General features: G+C 48.5%; 2 protein-coding genes across 6 annotated transcripts; one reads left to right on the top strand and one right to left on the bottom strand.

Moving 5' to 3' along the window:
- Positions 1–1,102: 1,102 nt before the first annotated feature.
- GFOD2 (glucose-fructose oxidoreductase domain containing 2) lies at positions 1,103–13,516 on the bottom strand. Of its 2 annotated transcripts, none has more exons than XM_048316867.1 (3): positions 13,422–13,516; positions 8,042–8,385; positions 1,103–3,370 (listed from the first exon to the last, which is right to left on the bottom strand). In XM_048316867.1, the coding sequence occupies exons 2-3, from the start codon at positions 8,298–8,300 to the stop codon at positions 2,472–2,474; spliced, it is 1,158 nt and encodes a 385-aa protein (XP_048172824.1). In that variant the 5' UTR covers positions 8,301–8,385; positions 13,422–13,516; the 3' UTR covers positions 1,103–2,471. The 2 variants fall into 2 exon arrangements, with proteins under 2 accessions (XP_048172824.1, XP_048172825.1); XM_048316868.1 differs by lacking the exon at positions 13,422–13,516 and adding an exon at positions 8,579–13,201.
- Positions 13,517–13,643: 127 nt separating this feature from the next.
- LOC125332264 lies at positions 13,644–19,922 on the top strand. Of its 4 annotated transcripts, XM_048316998.1 has the most exons (7): positions 13,644–13,737; positions 14,321–14,686; positions 17,089–17,352; positions 17,700–17,747; positions 18,140–18,244; positions 18,718–18,764; positions 19,062–19,922. In XM_048316998.1, exons 2-7 carry the CDS (start codon positions 14,620–14,622, stop codon positions 19,248–19,250), a joined length of 720 nt encoding a protein of 239 aa, XP_048172955.1. In that variant the 5' UTR covers positions 13,644–13,737; positions 14,321–14,619; the 3' UTR covers positions 19,251–19,922. The 4 variants fall into 4 exon arrangements, with proteins under 4 accessions (XP_048172955.1, XP_048172957.1, XP_048172953.1 ...); XM_048317000.1 differs by lacking the exon at positions 13,644–13,737 and having other exon boundaries at positions 13,744–14,686; positions 18,718–18,755; XM_048316996.1 differs by lacking the exon at positions 13,644–13,737 and having other exon boundaries at positions 13,744–14,686.
- The last annotated feature ends 3 nt before the right edge of the window (positions 19,923–19,925 follow it).

Genomic DNA, 19,925 nt, shown 5'->3' with positions numbered 1-19,925 from the left:
TCCCTCGGCCCCGCCGGTTGTGCCGGGGCAGCCGCAGCACGTGGGGGGCACTGACCCCCGGGCCGGCCCCGGTCCCTACTGCACAACATCTGCGTTAAACACACAGGGATTGCACGGGAGAATCCAGGCTTCACGGCTGGGATCTGCCTCGCCCAAAGGAGCGCTCCTGTGGTCACCATCCCACTGTGCCTGTGCAGGGCAGCTTCAGGCTGTAGCCAGCCCACGAGAGGCCCCTTTCACATCTCCGCACAAATCTGCGGGCATGTCTCCTTCGCACCCAGGAGTCTCGGCACCCTCCTTCCTTCACTGGGATCACCTAGAGATGTTTTGTGCTTCCTTCTTCTCCTAGAGAAGGAGCTGCACTTTGGATTTTTTCTGCCCAATACAAACTTAGTGACAAAGGCACAAAGGAAGGTTCTCAGCTCCAGAAGGACAGCTTCAAAACAGGCCCCAAGCTGCCATGAAAAGAGTCACAGCTCTTCTATCTGAATGAAGGTGGTGACTTCCAGGTCAGCTCAGGACACATTATCTCATCCATTTTACATAGCACACACACTCCACATAACATTAGATACTCACACCTATGGCAGGATCAAGTACAACTTCTGGCCCTGCACAGGACAAGCCCAAGAATCCCATCCTGTGCCTCTCAGAGCATTGTCCAAATTCTCCTTGAACTCTGGCAAGCTTGGGGCCATGACCACTTCCCTGGAGAGCCTATTCCAGTGCCCAACCACCTTCTGGGTGAAGAACCTTTCCCTTCACTTCCTTCACACAGCTCACAGTAGAGATGAGATTGCGCAGAGCACAAAAGCAGCCACGCTCCCACCCTTTAAAACAGCACAGCAGTAGACTTGTTTCTGACAGAGTCTGGAAAGTAAATATCCAAAGGTGAATACCTAATTTACACACTAAACAAGGAAAGCAGTCCCATCAGTACTGCAGGGATTTTGCTTCTTACTTGGTGTCTTCTGGCAACTTCTATAAGGAGTAGGGAAGGGCTCACCAGATACTGAGTGCCAGCTCTGAGTCTCCTGTTCACTTTTATTAGGATGGTTTTAGCTTGACTAAATCAAACACAAGCACAAAGCTGCAGAGAGAATTCCCTCATCAAACACAACTTTTTATTTCTGTAGAAAACATGGTACTTTTCAGGAAGGTCCAGCTTATGAAACAGCAGCGTGCATGTTAATATACATAAATACACAGGGTTACAATTTAGTGGGAAATACATTTAAAAAAAAGCTTTCAAGTACACAAAACAAATGTAGTAAAATTAGACTATCCTTTCCACATACCTGCCTCAGAGAGAAACATTTCTCAAAAGGAATGAACTTCCACCCCATCATCTGCCAAAAAATCTCTCCACTGGACACCAGCTACAGGAGAGCGTGAGGGTGGGCTGGGCCAGAGGGTTAATAGCCAGTGTTTGAGATCAGGAGCACATTTACCCATGGCAGTTCAGTCTCTGTTCTCTCAACTATCAGGATGCGTGTAGTGTGACAGTTACCCAGCCAACGGGTTAAGAGAGCTGCAAGAGGTAGGAAATACCTCCTTCCTTCCACTTTCAGGTCCCTGAAAGGTTACTGCTGTACAACTTTGTTACCCACGAAACTGTGGCAATCCCGTGACCCTGGGAGGCATTTATTTATTAACAGTCACAGAAATGAGAATGCGGCCCCACAGGCACCGCACCGGTGCTGCCAGGCAGTAAACACAACTGACAGGCACAGAGCTTATGGAAAAACAGCTGCTGGATGCAGGCAGCCTCTTCAGTAGAAGGAATAATGTCTACAGATATGGAAGAATAGCTCAATGCATCACAGACTTCCTGAAGATTTTCCTGCCAAGACACCAACAACAGAGAATTATAGTATCATTTAAATAAAACACCAGTTTGAATGAATTTGAAAGACATTTACAGGAAGCCAAAAGGCTGATCCTTTTGTTACTAACTTTAATCCATTCCTTCTACTTTTTGTCCTATAGGAGTTTAGAGACCTGTTACATCACTAAACTCTTTCATAAAATTTTACAAACTGAGGATTAAAACGTAAATCAGTCTCCAAGAGAGAAGAAAAAGGCATCTGAACAACAGATACTCCCTGATCTTGCTCTACATGCTCTCATGGTTAAATCAGCAACCTGTGCAACGGGAGTTGTGTCCCATTTCCAAGCCACACAATGGCAGAGATCCCACGATTCACTTCAGCTACTGCAAGTGCAAAGGGCAATTCAAGTTTTCCTACCAGTCTCCAAGATAAAAATTAAATGTTTGCAAAAAACAGAAACATTTAAAACTCTTTAAACAATTTAAACCAGAACTGTTCCTATCAGAACATATTTTACATGTTTAAAAAAACCAAGGAACTCAGGCTATTAAATAAGAATCTACATATCTTAAAAACAGGTTTTTTTTTTTACATTACAGCCAGAAGTGTTTATTGTCCTATTTTCCAAGGTAGGAAAGTTCATAAGTTATTTCTTTGAAGTGCCTCACAGAGGTTCTGGTTGGCATCTGGTTCCTCATTCATCACCTCCACAGTCTCCCACTCACCTGACCTACTTGATTTCTTGATGGCCTCTACCACACTCTGCATGTACAGACCATCCTCAAAAGAGGCTGCCATAGACACAGGTTTATGATCCCATGTCCGACGGTCTTCCTGGTCTTGGAAAGACTGCCGCAGGGCTTGCACCATGTACACCATTCCTTTCAGGTAAAGCAGAGGGATGTCTTTAAACCCCTTATCCAGAAGGCCCTTGTTGACAGGCAGAGAGTCTGTAAACAGTAGTTCTTCCTGGAGCGCAGTGTTCTTCTGCCCGTACAAGTCTGTCCCACGAGCTATGAGGCGACCGGCAGACCCCACAATCATGACCTCATGGATGAACGATCCGGGCATGTTGAAGTTGAGAGTCACAGTGCAACAGACACCGTCGCTCATGAGCATCTGGAAAACGCAGAAGTCATCGCTGGTGACGTGGCGGATCCCGCTGATGGCCGTGTTCTGCTTCACAAAAGTCTTGAGCAAACCGTGCACCTTCTCTGCCCTCCTGCTGGTGAGGTGAGTCAGGAGGTCGATGATGTAGGTGCCCATCGTGTGCAGCCCACCCCCTCCCATGAGCTCGTCACAGATCCAGTTGTACTGGTGGCTGAGCAGGCTTCCCCCGTAGACTCGCACGTCGCAGATGATGACGTTGCCCACGTAGTGCTCTTCTATCAGCTGCTTCATCTTCACAAAGGCGGGCAGGAAGCGGAGAACATTGCCAACGATGCTCATCAGCTTGGGGTAATACCTGGCAGCTGTGACCATCCTGAAGGCATCCACAGAGGTAGCAGCTTTCTCACACAGCACGTTCTTCCCTATCCCTGCAGCACAAATGAAAAAAATACAGTATTTAGCACACATGAACAAAACATGCTCAGATGCCCCAAAGGCTCTCAAGAAGTGGTGTTTTTAAGAGTTGGGCTTTTGTGCTGCAATTTCTAAGGTAAAGGTCTGGGAACTAAAATAGGAATGCCAAGCAAGACTCAACGCTGTTTCCAAGATGCTCCAGTTGCAGAGCTGACAAAGTCTCACAGAGGGAGGCTCCAGATAAAGAGAGGATTTTTACATCATGAAAGAGAAATGTTCAAATGGCATCACATGGCATCAAAACAAGACACAATATGAGTGCTATAGTTACAAAATTATTTAAATACCTGTATAGCCAGAGGAGGAAAAAAAAAAGTCATGTACGCTGCAGGGAAGTGGTGAGGGGAGATTTGATTTTCACTTTGTATTTCACCATCACTATAAATTTATTATTTTTAATTAATTACTAGAAATGGGACATACAAGTTACTTACATATAAAAGACATACAGATTCTGAGCACTGAACACAACAATTAGAACCAATGTTTTGGCAAGTGGACTGTTTTAAAACAACAATTTCTAATCAGAAAGCAAATAATTTTGATCTGCACATACAGCCTGCTTGTACAATCAGACAAAAAGTGACTGAGTTACTTTGTGACAGGAGCTGCACCCCCAAGCCGACCCACTGCACTTTTATTGCTACTGATGCACTTTACATCCTGCTCAGCCCAAATGAATCGGGGCAGTCAATAATCCTTTTTTTCCCCCCTAACTTTAAAGCAGAAATAAAGTAATACAAAAGAGCACAACAATACAAGTTTTAACCAATTCTTACATTTGGAGCTTTTCTAGTATTCCCCTTCTCATGGCAAGGCTTTAGTTTTCCTGTTTTTTTCCTATTTCACATCTGTTCTGATCAAATACTTACCTAAACATTTTTCAGTGTAATAACCATGTTATTCCTAACATGGTTGTTACAGACACTAACTGGTGATATCAGACCTGAAGGTCCGTCATGGCACACCACAGTCTCTGCCCAAGAATTGCAGGAATCACTGCACGCGGTGGTAGGCACCTGTCTGAAAGCTCCTCCTTAGCCAGAGCAGACTGTGCTCCCTGCTCAGAACAGCTTTTAATCGACTCCTGGTGAGAAGGTACCAGCACAGGCCCCTCAGTCTGTCCCCGGCACACGAGGGAAGGCAGATTCCCCACTGCGGCTCCCGCTCTCCGTGCTCCCCCTCCCGGCTGCACCCAGCCAGCCCTTCAGGAACCTTCAGGGGCCAGCGCGCTCCCGTGACACATTGCCGTGCCCAGCTCAGCCACAGGGCGCCTACAGCAGACCCAGGACCTCTACTAATAGACACAAGCGAAATCCGGTCAGAAAATGACAAGACTACAAGTGAGAAATCCCCTAAATCGATACGAGTCTACAGCAGCTTTAATGAACAAAGGGTAAGGTCAAACTCCCAGTAGACACCCTGGCTGTCCACTGGTAACCCCCCATTTCAGGGACCATTTCTAACTCCCCTGTCCCCAGTCCTGCTGCCAAGGTGAGGCACAGCACTCGGTTCAGTACTTTGCAGGGCTAGCTGAAGCACCTGGACAAGCATCTGGAGCTGCCTCAGTCCCAGTTTATCTGCCTTGTTTAAATGGCACTTGTCTCCAAGCCAGGTTACAGTAAAACACCACCAGAAAAAGCAAAAGGATGCTCACAGCATCCCGAGCAGATCCGCAGCCTCAAAGCTTGCAGAAAACCAAAGTGACTCTGGCTCCATGTACACCCAGGGTACGGCTCTGCAGCCAGTGCTCTGCTGGTGCTGCTCCCCCACCCACACAGCCCTGGGTCCCTGCAGGGGGGGACTGAGAGCAGAGAGGGCGAAGCCTGGGGACAGCCGTGTCACACCAGGCGGCTCCTCACACCGGGCTGTCCTTGCTCTGCTGCCCGGCCTCGCCCTTGCTCAGTGCTGTGCCTGTTGTGGCAGCCCAGGCTGGGCCTCTTGAGGAGCTAAAACTGGTTGATGGTTTTTTTTGGGGTGGCAGCCAGTGCAGCACACTGACAGCTCAGCAGCCCACTGTGCACTGCTGGAGTGCCAGCATGGAGACCTGGGAACACCATAACAGTTCTGGGATAATCCTGCTGTTGCCATCAGTGGAACATCCCTCCAGCTGTTCCCAAGCTCACAGAGATGGCCATGAAGCAAGGACAAGGGCCAAGTCTGAGATGGCTACAAGGTCCCTTACAAAAGTAATGGCCATGCCTTTTGTTTTCCAAGGTAGTGCAACTTACATCCCTGGGATTGCTACTATTGTTTTGGTAATGAATAACCTGAACTTTGTACCATATTGTTTTCCTAAACCACAGCTGCAAAATTTTCAGCTGAGGCCCTCACCAGCCAGGAGACATGAACGCATGCATGGGTGCATTTAACTGTGGGACATCAACCACAACACAGACATTGGGTGAAATTTATTTAGTTCCTCTGAGATCAAAAGAAGCACAAATTTAAGGAGAGCTTCTTGCTTCACCTGTTGTGGAGATAAACCATAAGATTACACTCATTTTAATGTGAACTATCCCCTGGGCTTTGATCTGTTCTGTCTGGTTCATGAACTCAAACCATTTGTCACTGCTTTGTCCCCAGGCTTGTTCGTGGATGTCTGTCAGTAAGAAACTTAGGCAAAGAAACTGCACCACCTAGAAAAACTGGGTCTCTTTCTCCTCTTTGCCAGGAACAAAAATGAAAGCACAATTTAAAAAAAAGTAGAAAAATGTAGAAAAATAAGTAATAAAAGTGTCAGCACTTTAAAACAACCAAACCAAACCAAACAAAACACAACACACAAGACTATTATTACTGCACCACATCTGACATTTCCTAAAGCCCAGTCTCTTGGTGAGTAAACACCGATCTGTTATAAACAATTCGCAGCCAATAATTCTCTGATTATAACCATCACTGTATCAACCCCAACTTCCAAAGAAGTTGGCTCTACCCTGGTTCTGTGTTCCTTCTGAACATTCAGGCACAGGAAACCACCCAACAATGGCTTTAAATAAATCACAACATACTGAGCAGCAGACTTACAAATACCACTGCAATGAACCTGGAAATCTGAAAGGCAAGGTCAGCATCACACTGAGATGTCTTCGTCAGTTTGCAGATCAAAACATCTCAGGACAGAGGAAGTGACTGTTACCTTTTCCTGCTACATCCATCCATTTCCCTGGCTTTTTCAGCCTTCCACTTCCTAAATTTGCATTCAAGCATACATACAACCTCTGTACTTCTGCACCAGCTTTACTCCTTTTCCTCCTCTGGACAATGCCATCTTATGGGTTCCCAGCCTTCCATGAAGGAATCCCAAACCCTTTTAGTTAATAATTCACCAACGAAGATTCAATCCTCTCTTTTTTAGCCCACTTGATCATCAAGAGCTGCAAGACCTAGTGAAATGCATATTACCTAACAAGTGCTCTAAAGAGCTTTTAGCATATTTGAAGAGATAAATTCTAACTTACAGTTCAAATATTTAAAAATCAGAATACCTTAAAATTCAAAGGACAGTACTCTAATGAGGTAAACAAACAAATCTAACAACCTAAAAAGAAAAGGAAAAAAAAGTCTGAAATCTGTCTCTGCATATCTAAGTGGCATTGCAAATGTTTGTGCAGGGACTTGTTTACTTCCAAAAGAAATTACCGTAGAGCAAAGAGGCACAACAAACCACCCTGGCTCACATGGTCTGAGATTACCTGTCCTAAAATTAACTTGTGTATCTCCTGTAAACACAGTAAAAATATCACCCTTGTTATTTACAGAATTACATGCAAACCGACACCCACGCTGCACTACAGGAGAGGACATTAACACTACAAAGTCACACTGGGGAATGAAGAAATGTCAGGATGCCCGGGCAGTTGGCTCCCATCTCCCTGCCCAACCAGTCAGACACCAAGGGGTGTCATCCCTTCTTTCTCATCTAGCTGGATTCCTCCTGCTGTCCCCAACGTCTGCCCTCCTGTGTCATGTAGTAGGATTCCTCCACCTGGGATCACAGCAGCCTGCTATGGCCATGGATGTCCCAGGAGTGGTCCAGGTAGTGGTCAGGGTCACAGCTAAAACAGCATCTCTTAGATCCTAATTCACAAGATTCTACTGAGTGCATAAAAATATTTTTTCAAAGGCTTTCAAGTTCCAAGTTTTATTTTACTTGTGGGGAAAACAAATCAGAGCTGAACAACCCTCCCCTTCCAGGCAAATCTGTTTTCTAGTACAGAAAATTTGAAATTAATTAAACAATTCAAGTTGTTTTGTTTGGGGTTGGGTTGTTGTTTTTTTTGGTTGCTTTGGGTATTTTTAATTTCCATTTTACCCTCTCATTATTATCTCTGATACAGCTGATTTTTATTATAAACTCCCTACCATAAGTTCAGTCTGAACAGAACGAGATATTTTAGCCCAATTGGTTCAAGCAGAGCTATAAGCAATTATAAACAGTATTTTTACAAAAAAAACCCCAGGTAACTTTTCTCACAAATGCCACTACCAATGCCACATGAAACTTCTAGCACTGCATTTGCCCTTTGGTGCAATCAGAATTGTGCTGGGATAACAGCTCCAAATTTCAGTCTGCCAACAAGCTACGGATTTTTGGTCCAACTGCAAGGATAAAAAGGTACCTAGAGCCTTCACAGCGATTTGCCGAGTTAGTGGTGGAGGGATGTTGATGCAAACCAAATCTACGTCCTGATGCAGCAAGACATCGTCAGTCCGACTCGTGTAGAAGGAGATGTTCATTTCCTCTGCCAGCTGTTTGGCTTCCTCTTCAGTCTTCCCCCAAAGAGCCTCAATGGAGAAGCCTTCTGCCCTCAGCAAGGGTACCAGGACCCGGGCAGCACTACCAGTTCCAAACACACCCACTCCAGGGAGCATTTTCATTCTTCATTCATTCAAGCATCAGGGTCTACACACAGGCCTTCAATAAAATGTTCAGCTCCTCAGCTTGGTGTTCCATCCACACTTCCTAAAATGTGAAAAGTTGTAAGTCATTATCAACAAAAGGCACATTATGGTATCAAACACATCTATCCTGAATGCCACCTTCAGTCCTTCTCATGGCTTTCAACATTCTCAAACATCCTAATGACAAAAACCAAAACCCCCAAAAGCTGCTGCCATCTGTAGAGATACCATATTAAGGGACAAGTCTAACAAACCTGTTGCAGAAGAATGGTAAGAAAGCAGCTTGACAAAGTCATCTCCTCAGCTTCAAAGCTCAGCACATGGGGACAGAAACACACACAAGAATGCAGGACAAACCAGACAGAGAGAGGCACAAACTGGGAGTGACAGGAAGCACCAAGAGGACAGGACACAGAGTCTGTCACACCGGCAGTAAAAGCAGTGCTGCTCTATTTGTGATGATGTAAGTCCCCAAATGAGATAAAGGTTTGTGAGATGAGGTAATATCTTTTATTAGACCAATTGAAATAGCTGGAAATAATAGACATGCTTTGGGGCACATAAATCTTTCTTCCAAATTAAATATACAAACTGAAAACAACTACTTGGACCTTAATAATTTTATGGCAAATAGGTAAGTCAGTCCAGAGAACATTTAGAAAATATGTCCTGGGGGGAAAGCCTGGATTCAGTGAGCTTTTTTTTGCCTGGGGAGGAGAAGGCTACAAGGAGACAAAATGCCAGTGTTTAAATACGCAGAAAGCTGCTTTCCGAAAGGAAAAGGGCGCTCCTCTGTGTCCACTGTGGGTAGTAGAAAGCTTTACTTAGCTCAGGACAGTCAAAAATATCTCCTTCTGCCTATGCCACTTAACCTCCAGGAATGCAGGGTTTGCACAGAATTATTATAATCCCTACACACAAACATTTGGTCAAGGCACACTCCTTTTGTTCTTTCAACTATTTCCTGGTAAATCAATTCCTTCAATCCCTACCTGCCAGGCTGCCTTAGCACAGCTGCTGTTCACAGCTGGCCAAACTGCCATTAGCATTTGCTTTAGCACCAACTTCAAGGAGAGACATCAGAAGTCTCCTCAACCTCTGACACCACAGAAACCTATGATCCAGCTTTTGTTCTGTGCCTTTCTGAGTTGTCATCTACTACGCCCACTTGACCTTGTGTGAATTATTTTTTTAGAGAGAAAAACATGATGAGTTCAGTTTTTGTTAGAAGCTTACAATGAAAGAGCAAAGGTCGTATTTAAAAAGAGAACTGGTACCTGCACCAGATCAACACCTTTGGAAAAGACATCTATGACCAGCAAGAATCATGGCCTGTTTCAGAAAGAGAGTGTTACTCATCTCCCCATCCCAAGATACTCACATTAAGTTACAACACATGAAAGCAAATCCTGACACAGCTCTGGGCAGTACCAGCACAGAAGTGAAACTACTGCCAGTGCAAGTGCTTTGTTTGTAATCAGCATCTCATTAGTCTGGGGGTGCCTACACTGCCCAGCACCTGTTATAAAACTGAACCCTGACTGAATTCCCAGGTATTTTTGTAGTACAGACACTAAACTAGAAAACAGAAATGCTTGAGAATATTTATCTTCCAAAATGCACAAATACTTACAGATGCTATTAAACAGCTTATGAATTATTTAAGTAAATATGTTTTTCCTTATTCTGTGTGATGCAGCATTTGCAGTGATACTGTCACTGTCATTCTTTATAAGGATGAACAAAGTTCATTGGCATAAACTCCTTTTTATCCAACATTTAGCAGTGACAAAGATCAAAAGGATCTTGAAAATATTTACTAGTCTACATAAAGGGGTGGGATCCTGGGATACTGGCAAGGAGGATGGCTTGTACCCAGGCTTGCTTTATATAAATCACACAAACAAAAATAAAACCTTGCAACTGGATGGACAGCAAGCATAACTCTTGAAGTCCCCACAAATCTGTTTGGCAGTTTATGATCTGGAAGAATTAAAAATTCTTACAGCAGAAAGAGCATCATCTTCATTTGAAAGGACACAAAGTGAGGTGGAACAGAGACCAGGTGAGTGTGTGCCTGCTTGCACCAGATCACACAGACGTGCTCAACAATGTCCAAATTACACAACACCACAACAGTTTAGAAAAGCTTGAATTCATTGAAAATGCTCTAAGAATGCACACCACAGCATGTGCAACAGGAGACTCAGACAAGCTGATTTCGCTAACAATTGCTCATTTTAAGTGTTACTCTCTCCTGTTTTCCATCCAACTGTATCTTTAAAAAAATCTCAGTCAGGTGGAATTAATTTTAAACTCACTTATCCTAAAACATAGCATACTTCTACTTTGGTATCACTAAGACCTATGGCACAAACCTACAAAATCTAGTGATTAACTACCACGCACCAGCTCCTGATGCTACAAGAACTTCAGGTCACCAGCTCACCACTAGTACCACCACAAATCAAGAAGTGGCCAACCCAGCTTCAGCAATGACTTCCAGCAAGGCAGCCCCAGTTCTCTGGGTATGGAGACACGGCTCAAATGGCCCCACAGGGCTGGAGACCCCCAAATATTGCAGCCACCAAGCTCTGCAGAGTGGCCCTGAGCAGAAGACATGCTTCTCTGCCCTCCCCTGAGAGCCACCTGCAGCCTCCTCTTCCCCCACCAGACTTTCACCAACTGGGAAGTCCTGGTTTGGCAGGGCAGGTGCAGCAGGATGGATGTGGATGCTGAAGGGCAGCAAAAAGACAATCATTATACAGGGCAAGTCACAGAGCACACGGGGCACAAGCAGAACTGGAGCAGATGCTGAAAAACCCATAATGGGAGCTTCGAAAAAGGGGTACACATGGGTACTCCACCCTTCACACGCACACTGCAGACACACTCCAGTGCTGGCAGATGAAGGATTCCAGCCCAGGCCACCCTGAGGAAACAGCCTAAACCCTCTGTGTCCGAACAAGGCACCGCTGAGGAGAGGCAGCTGTAATTAACAGTTTAGGAAGAACGAACAGACATCCCAAAAGAACAGCACTGTGCCACCACGTAAGTCCCCAGAGCACCATCGTCTGGAGCGCTATGTGCACATCTGGTACTTCTCCTCTAAGTGGGGAGGGAACAGAACTGCAAGTGTCGCAGAGGTGATCAAAAGCATCAAAATCTTCTGAAAAGGAAGACCTAAGCAAGGAAAGATTCCTCGATTTGGAAGAGACATCACAGGTAATAAAGTCAAGTGTGGCTTAGGATGGAGAAAACCGAAATTCTCACTGTCCTTCACCACACAAGAGCACATCAAATGGAGCTCAGAGAAGGCAGGATCAAAACAATCTGAAGGAGGTGGTTCCTTGCAGCAGACTTTTTAAAGTTGTGAAGTGCCCTTGCCATGAGACAATGCAGACATTTGTCATTTACAGGAGAGAAGAGAGACTCTTGTCTATCCACTGAGGCTCACTGAATGCACAGAAGTCACATCTAGCACTGAACTGAAACCTACACACAATTGGATTCAGCAGAGCATGGAAACAGCTCTGAGAAAGAAACTGCTACCAGCACCAGCTTAGAATTAGGTTCAATTTCTACATATTTACTTTAGAACCCACCAAGCCTCAAACCTTCAAACAAGCCTCAGCAAATTAGTTACAAAAATCATGAAAAGCCTTTTAAAAGCCAATTAAAGTCCTAGTGCATCAACCTCTCCAGTGGTCAAACACTGGAATGAACACTGTAATGAGAACCCTCTCCTGAACACCCAAAAGGCAGAGCTCTTATGGGCAACTGAAACTAGACTGCCACAGATACCTTGCATGTCAGGAGATAAAAATCAATCTAACAGAGATGAAATAATCAATTTTGCAACATCATTCTGACTAAAATTTTCCAGCAGAACCACTTAAGAGCTCTACCATTCCTTTTTTGGTGGCCACAAAACACCTCAATTCTTGCTGAATTTCACAGTGAGTTTGAAGTCCCATCCCAGTCACTGAAAGGAGCTTTTTGACTCTTGATACACATAGCAACAAGAAGTTTTGTGACCCAATGCAATGAAAAACCTGACGGTTCCTAAAGGATCCCGTTCACTTCCATGTTGAAGCAGTCTGGGAGCTCCAAAGGCAGAAGTCTCAAAAATTAAATAGTACAGTCAAAGATCACATGGCCCAGAAACTGCTGTAGACCATTACAGACGGCCAAAGATAGTGAAAGAGTAACAGCCTATGTCCAGAAAGGTACTGGCCAGGGTAGCACTGGCTCTGCATAAAGAGAAAGCTTTTCACACTCTCCAGCTTATTCTAAAAAGTTCCATCTGGGTTCCAAGATGAGGTACATGGTGGAGGAGCACACCAGCAAGCACTTCTGCCCTCTGGCATGAATATACCTGAGGCTCTGTATGAAATGGTTCACATGTTGATGTCAAAACTGACGTGCTTTCTTTACTAAACATGCTTTTGATTCAGTGCCAGCGGGTTGTGTGATAACCCACGAGTCCACAGCTTCAAGGAACTCCCACCACACCTCGAGACAAGCCCAGCACAGCATTCTGTCCTTCCTGGTCTGCATGTACAGCAGCAAAGGCCCCGTTCCAGGCACACTTCCCACAGGTGCCACCCGAGGTCGAAGGTGGCAATGAGGACCGTGCCGGAGACAGGAGCAGTTGGAAAATCCTGGAAACCAAACCGGCTTTCATGCAAAGCTCATGGCATGGCCATGGCTGCCCCAGGGATGCCTCCGGCATGGCCCACGATGCTCTGTGCTGCCCGGAGGTGCGGGGCTCGGGCAGCTGCTCGTCGTGTGCGGGTTCTTCACAGGGCTGGACGGGACAGAGCTCATCTGACCTCGCCTCACCTCTGGAACAGGGCAGGGGTCACCTCGCCTCACCTCACCTGACCTACCCCCTTCAGGGGTCTGGACGGGACAAGGCCCCACCTCACCTCACCTCACCCCACCCCACCGGCCCACACGGAGCTGGTACCCCCGGCCCCTTCCCAGCCGCTCCCGGCCCCGCGCCCTCTGGCAGGGCCGCGCCGCCATCGCCGCCCAGCGGCTCCGGAACAGCGGAGGAGCCCAGGGGACTCGGGAGGTCCGAGCCACCCTCACCTGTGCCCGGCCGGGCCGCCGGGCTTGTCCCGCCTGGTGCATCCTCGGGCCGGGCGCGCTCCCGAGGCGGCCGCGCGCTCCCGGGGCGGCGCCCCTGCCCGGCCCGCGCATGCGCGGCAGCCCAGCGCCGCACCGCCCCTCCGCCGGGCAGCGGCCGCAGCCATGGCGGCGCCCAGGGGGCTTCACGCGCCGCGTGAGGGACGCCCAATCCTACGGCAGGAGATGGGCGGAGAGGCGGGACTTGGTGTGACGGACAGAGACAGCAGCCAATGAGAGATCAGCTCGGGGCCGCGTCATCCCCGCGGTCAGCGCTACGGTGAGGGGCTCCGGGCTCTCGGGCCGTGCCCGTATCGGGGTCTCGGGGCGGCCGCCTCCTGACGATGCTCTGCCCCAGGGAGCCCGGGACACCTCCAGTCTCTGCAGCCACATCCTGCTCGGTGTCACCGTACCCTTCCATGCCTAGCTCCGTGAGGGCTCAGGGACCTCAGATCAATGTGCTTGCGAGCCCCGTCAGCCCCACAGGGCTGTGAGGTTCAGGCGGAGGGCAGGATGGCTTTTGGCGACCCTGCAGAGGGCAGAGCACCCAAGGAGGAGCCTCTGTAAAGCCACCACGGGCCGACTGAGGACAGCTCTTCTCACACTGCTCCTCATCCTCCCCAGCATCACACGGGAGGCTCCTGGCCGGCTCCCAGCAGTTGGGAGAGGAAGACCGTGGTGGCACGTTTCTGTATTTTCCTCGTTCACTTCAAGGGAGTGGGGAGCTCCTGAGGAGCTCTGCAGCCATGGACAGCTGTTGCTGTGGTCACTGTATAGTGCCTGGTATAGCTGCTCCTGATGGGGCACCCTGTGTGCTATTAACAGCAGCATTGTCATTTCCTGCTCTCCTTTCTCCTTGGCAGAGAACACCATGGAATATTGCTGTGGAGCTGGAAGAGACTCTGATAGGAGATGAGCTCTGTGGAGTCAGCAGAAGACAAGACATTAACCTTTAGTTCCCCTAGCACCACAGCTGGGAAGACTGGGAAGGCACTTCCTGCTGGAGAAGGTCTTGGCTTCATCAGTGCCAGGAAACGTGAGAACCAGAATAGAAATCAAAGGGAAGGAAGCAAACAAGTACACATCATTATGCAATTGTGAGATGAGTGGAGATGACTTGAATGCAGAGAGGAAGTGAACATCAGAAAGAGCATGGGAAGAGATGAAGAGGTCCAGAGGGGAGAGCAAGAGGAACACAGAACCTCTCACTTGTCATTCCTGTGGATCTGGTACCCTCTTATCGGCAAATATTATGCTGGTGTTGCTGTTTCCTCATGTGGGTTGGTTTGCAGATGAGACCTCAGCTTCAGCCAGGAGGTTGCACTGGCTGGTGGAGAAGAGCTCCAGTGAACACCCTTTCTTCTGGAGACACGTGTAGCTGGGCTGTGTGTGCCCACCACGGTGTGGAGGGTGGTTACTGTGGATGCTGATAGAAGCTAAAGGGGAGGAAATGGCAGATGGGAGGAGGTTTTGCTCTGAACTCAAAGAGGAAAAGCAGTGGCAGGCAGTGGGGAGCAGCAGAGATTGCACCCGCAGAAGCTGGGGAGACAGAGCGACCTGCACCTGCTGACTGCTGCCCATGTCCCTTTTGTGGCAGGGGTGACACAAGCTGTGTCTGGCCTGGTGGATGTTCCTGTCCTAGTGTCCCTCATGCCTGAGGTGGCAGGGGAATACAGGGGCTGGGCTGGAGCTGGGATCTGGGTACTCGTGGCCAGAGCAGGGGGCAGGGCTCTGCAGGGCCGTGTACATCCCACAACCAGAACACTCAGATCAAGCCCATCCCCATGTCAAACCGCAGGTCCCTGGGGGCTGGCAGGGTGTGTGGGTTCCCACCTGAGCTCAGCGAGCACACCCGATCACCAGGTGGGTGTGGACATCACCCCACCCCCGCTGTGACAGCAGCACTGCTTCCTCCAAGGGGTCCATTCCCCGGTGTAAAACAAAACAGACTGGGGTGGTGTGGGGAGGTGGTGCTGTAGGAAACTGGGGAAGCGGCAGGGAGCTGCTGGACTGGACCCTAGAGTAGTGGGAAATGGCCATCAGCAGCTCCCGCATGCATTACTTGGGTCTCGGGGCCAAGAATGTGTGGTCAGGATGAAACCGGAGGAGGAAACAGAGAAGAGAGGAGATAAGAATTGGGCTGAGGCAAGAGAAGGGGAAGAGAGGGGAAGCCTGTGAGCACAGAGGGAACTGCCTGGCCCAGTGGCGAAGGGGCGAGGTCCCAGCAAGGCTTCAGCTCCCCTCGGCTGAGCAGTGACCCCCACGCTGCAGGCAGGGACGGAGGCTCCCGACTGATCCCACCAGGCACCCAGCGTGGTCACCAGTAGGCTGTTGGGAAGCATGGAGCTCTGGCTAACCAACACCTTTCTGCCCCTGCTGCTCCTTACCTGGCTGCCAGTTGGTGAGTCCCCCAGTGTCCTTGCCTCTGCTCTGAGCTCTTCCCTCTTTGCTTATGCCTGCAGAAGGTGTGGGAAGTGCCTGCTGCTGCCTTTTCCTCTCCTCTTGCATCGTTTAGCCCGTCTTCTGTGCCAGCACCTTGCCATGTGCCTTGCAGAGGGGTCCCCCTTGCAACTGTGCACACACAGGCTGTGAGCTTGGGGGGCTTCAAACCAGCTTCGCCTTCAGCAGCAGGGAGAGAAAACAGTCAGGGGGGAAGGAAACAGGAACGCTTATAAGCCTGATTATTGCAGAGGGGGTCAGCTTCACATGGCAGATGTGGATATTCCTTAACCCAAAACCAACTGTTTATAGGGGTTTTTTTCCAGCAGGACTTGCTCACCAGATTTCAGCCACAGTTGATGTGTTGGTAGGGTTAGATCTCATCTTGCAGTGTCTGCCCCAGGCAGGCTCGAGCAGCCCTGCCAGGGAGGTGAAGTGGTTTAATGTCACCTGAAACAATGGAAAACAGCAGAATGATATGGAGAAGAAAAATCATCTGGCCCAGCTCATCTTTGCCAGCATGAACAAAGCACATGCAGGAACGTACATACGCAGGATGGAGAGCACAACACATCCAAGAACAGATGTTCTGAACTGAGCAAGGGTGGTAAGGGACAGAAGTCCTCTAACACCCCTTAGAGTGGAAAGAAAGGACTGAAGAGAGGTGAGAGAGGGAGGACTCAGCTGAGAACATGTGAAGATGAATTCAGCTCAGAGATTCAGCAGTGATTCTGAAGTACTCCAGAGTGAGCATTAGGGGGTGGGATGAAGCCAGAGAGGCTGCAGGGATCTGTCTACTATATTTTCTTTGCTTCTCTAGGCCTGACCATTCTCCACTGCCAATCCCTCAGTCCCACCTCATGCTCCATGAAATGGTGGAGCCTGAGGCACTTCCTGCTTGGGTGCCTGTGTCACAGGAGGAGGAGGTGCCTGCCCCCTGATCCTCACGTTTTCAGTCCTTCCTGAGACACAGAAAAGTTTGTGCACTGCACAGTGTCCAGTGGCACTAGTCAACATGCAACATTCCAGTGTTGAGTGCTGAGGAATGCTTAGCAGTCAGATTTGGAAGAGATCATCAGCTGGTGCAGGAAAGGACAGTCATTTCACCTTGTCTTTCATGAGTGACACTTGGGACATGACCCTGAAAGATCATAAATATTTCTGCTATCACTTCTGGTTTTGTTTCTTCCAGGAACAGTCAGTGAGCTGGAAGAGCCAGGCACCACTGTGCAGTGCGAGATTTGTTTGGAGAATCTCACAATGCAGGTGAATAGGTACAAACTTAAATGTCTGGAAGTGAAGAATCAAACCAACATTGTGGTTCCAGGAGAAAACTGTATGAATTTCACCAGCTCAAACATGAGTACAGCCCACACAGGGATCTGTATGTGTAGGGTCTTCATCACAAGACCAAACTCGACAGACACTGGAAACAGCACACAAGCAGCAGTTCTCAGTAAGTGGCCGTGGGTCCGTGTCCATGGGGGAGATGAGTGGGCAGAGAAGGATGCTATATCCAGTGCTTTTCTGGTTCCTCCATGTGTTGTTTCCCCTGAAACCATCCCAAGAACTGGAGGAGCCAACCCAGCAAGGCACCTTTTGGCAGATCCCACCATGGAGCTTCTGGGCCATTGGTTCCTTGAAATAGGACCTGCTGTATACTCCAGCTGCCATGGCTGGAGCTATGGTGGCAGGAGCAGGACAGCCCAGACTGTGGGTTCAAGGCTCCTGCTCCAAAGCAGAGCAGGGTGCAGGGTGTTCTCTGCCCCTGGACAGTCTCTCTCTCATGTTTCTGCCTTTCAGGCTGTGGCTCTGCAGAATCTCAGACCGATGTCACAGAGATCTGGACAGGTACATCCCCACAGTCCCCTGACTGCTAGAGTGGGGGCCAGGAGGAGTCTTCAGGGAAAAAGAGGGAGGAGCAGTAAGGGGAAAAACATCCAGATGTTTTCCCATGAGTGGGTGGGACCAACTGCCAGACTGGGCTAGGCACCAGTGGATCAGAGGCTCTGATGCTGGGAAGGGGCTCTGATGTTCCAACTACCCCCTGGTTGAGTTGGGATGAGTTTGCAGACCGTTCCCCACAGGATTTTGTCAGCACCCTGATGCTGTGGGTGGTTCAGGGTCTGGAAGCCCAAGTCTTGGAAGAATCTAACCCTGCCATGAAGAAGGCAATGGCAGCATGTATCCCTGCATAGGGGGGATGGTGGCTCACAAGTGCCTCTGTGATGTTTTGTGTGCAGGACTCAACCTCTTCCTGTGCATCCTCTTTGGCTTTGCAGTCGGGACGCTCCTTTACATGCCAGTAATTGGCTTCCTGCTGTGGCAGTGCAGAAGGAACAGAACAGGTTGGCATTTCTTCCTCAACTGTTGGTCTGGACAGAGCCAGGCTTGGGAGATGTCCATCTTTGACATCCTACTGCTCCTGCTCGCTCTGTGTTCCCTTCATAAGTCTGTCCTCCTGAACAAGCTGTCCCAGCATGGTGAGAAGGTTCACCCCTCTCCCTTCCTTCTGGCCAGTTGCTGGTGGGAGTCTGGTTATGGCACAACCTGTTGTGTGATTGAAACAGGTCTTGCATATCCAGAAGTGTTCATCTCAGGGCTCTCATCCAGCCCCTTCAAGGGCTTTTAAGTCCTTTCCAATCCCTCCAGCCCTTTGGCTATCTTCAGAACCACAGAGCCACAGTGCCGCATCCTCTCCTGCAACAAAAGCAGGACCAATGCAGATGTTGGCTTTATTCGTTCATTATTTTCTTAATTTAAAATAATGATCATTGTCATTGTTTTGACTACTGTGTTTAAACTAGGTTTCCTTTTTCAGGAGAGCTCATGAGTGGGGAAGTGGTGAAGGGGAATCAGGTCAGTATGGTAAGCCAGGGACAGCTTTGCACCTATTGCTTCCTCCTCCCTGTCAAAAAAAGCATTGGCTGTTGAATACCCACTTAAAGGATTTCACAGTAAAATCAGCTTTGCTTTCTGAAAACATGGTTCTAAACACTTATTAATTCCTATTAAATAAGGGCTTATGAGTGTTTGAGTAGGTGGCATTTCTGAGCAAGCTGGGTAATGCTTGGGCAGCACAAAGAGTTGTGACAGTGGAAAAATATTAGCAGGGAAGACACAGAAAGAAAAGCCAAGGCTCTACTCATTGCTCTCTCCCTGCAGGTGGCCCCAGTGACAGGGACCGCAGACCTGACCTATGCCAACCTGAATTTTAGAAACAAGGGGACAGGATCTGCTTCCTCCAACGTCATTTACACTGAGATCAAGCCATCACAACAGAAGCAGAGTGGTGGGGATGGCAGTGCTGCCAGCACAGAGGTGGATGTCTCCCCCAAGGAAGAGGGCGAATGAGGGAGGGTGAGCAGCTTGTTGTCCACCTGTTGGGGTCATCCTCCTCAAAAACTAGGTGTTAGCTCATACAGCAGTGCAATCTTGGTGACCAAAGCCACCTATTACCCCAAGTGGCTGCACAACCCTGCTTTATGTTCCCCTGGAAGAAGCCATGTCTCACGGTGAGGACAGGGCTCTTGAGCCCATTTTCCCCTTGCCTTCTGCAGCTCCAAGCACTGCCAAGCCTCAGCAACTCTTTTCAGTGTCTCCTGTCACTGACAGAGGCTCCTCTAGCTACTTGCTCCGTGTTTCAGGAATGACACTGTGCACTGTGTGGCCAACATGGTGTTCAGGAAGAGCTTGGTCCTGGATGTGCTGGGTGGCATGGCCATGAGAAATCCTGGAGGAATTTTCTGGATTTTCTCTGGTGCAGGCACCTGCTGTGATGTGTGTTGACCTTGCTCTGTTTCACTCACTTGAAACACAAGGGGCAAGGATGGAAAAGCATTTCTTGCTTCACAGAGGTGCTGCTGCAGTGATGCACATGGATCTACTTTGTACTGGGAGTGGTTAGGTGTTTTTGCTGGTTTGGTGGTGAATACCCTTCTCGTGGGTAGAGCACTCTCTTTTGTGCCCTCTTTTATTGATACTGTTGTGTTTATTGTGAGTTTTTCAGTAAAAATGTGATTCCCACTT

This window comes from Corvus hawaiiensis, chromosome 12 (genome assembly GCF_020740725.1).
Source record: "Corvus hawaiiensis isolate bCorHaw1 chromosome 12, bCorHaw1.pri.cur, whole genome shotgun sequence".
In the NCBI taxonomy this organism is placed as follows: Eukaryota; Metazoa; Chordata; class Aves; order Passeriformes; family Corvidae; genus Corvus; species Corvus hawaiiensis.
Note: the sequence above shows the minus strand (reverse complement) of the source record. Positions and strands in the feature narration are given on the sequence as shown.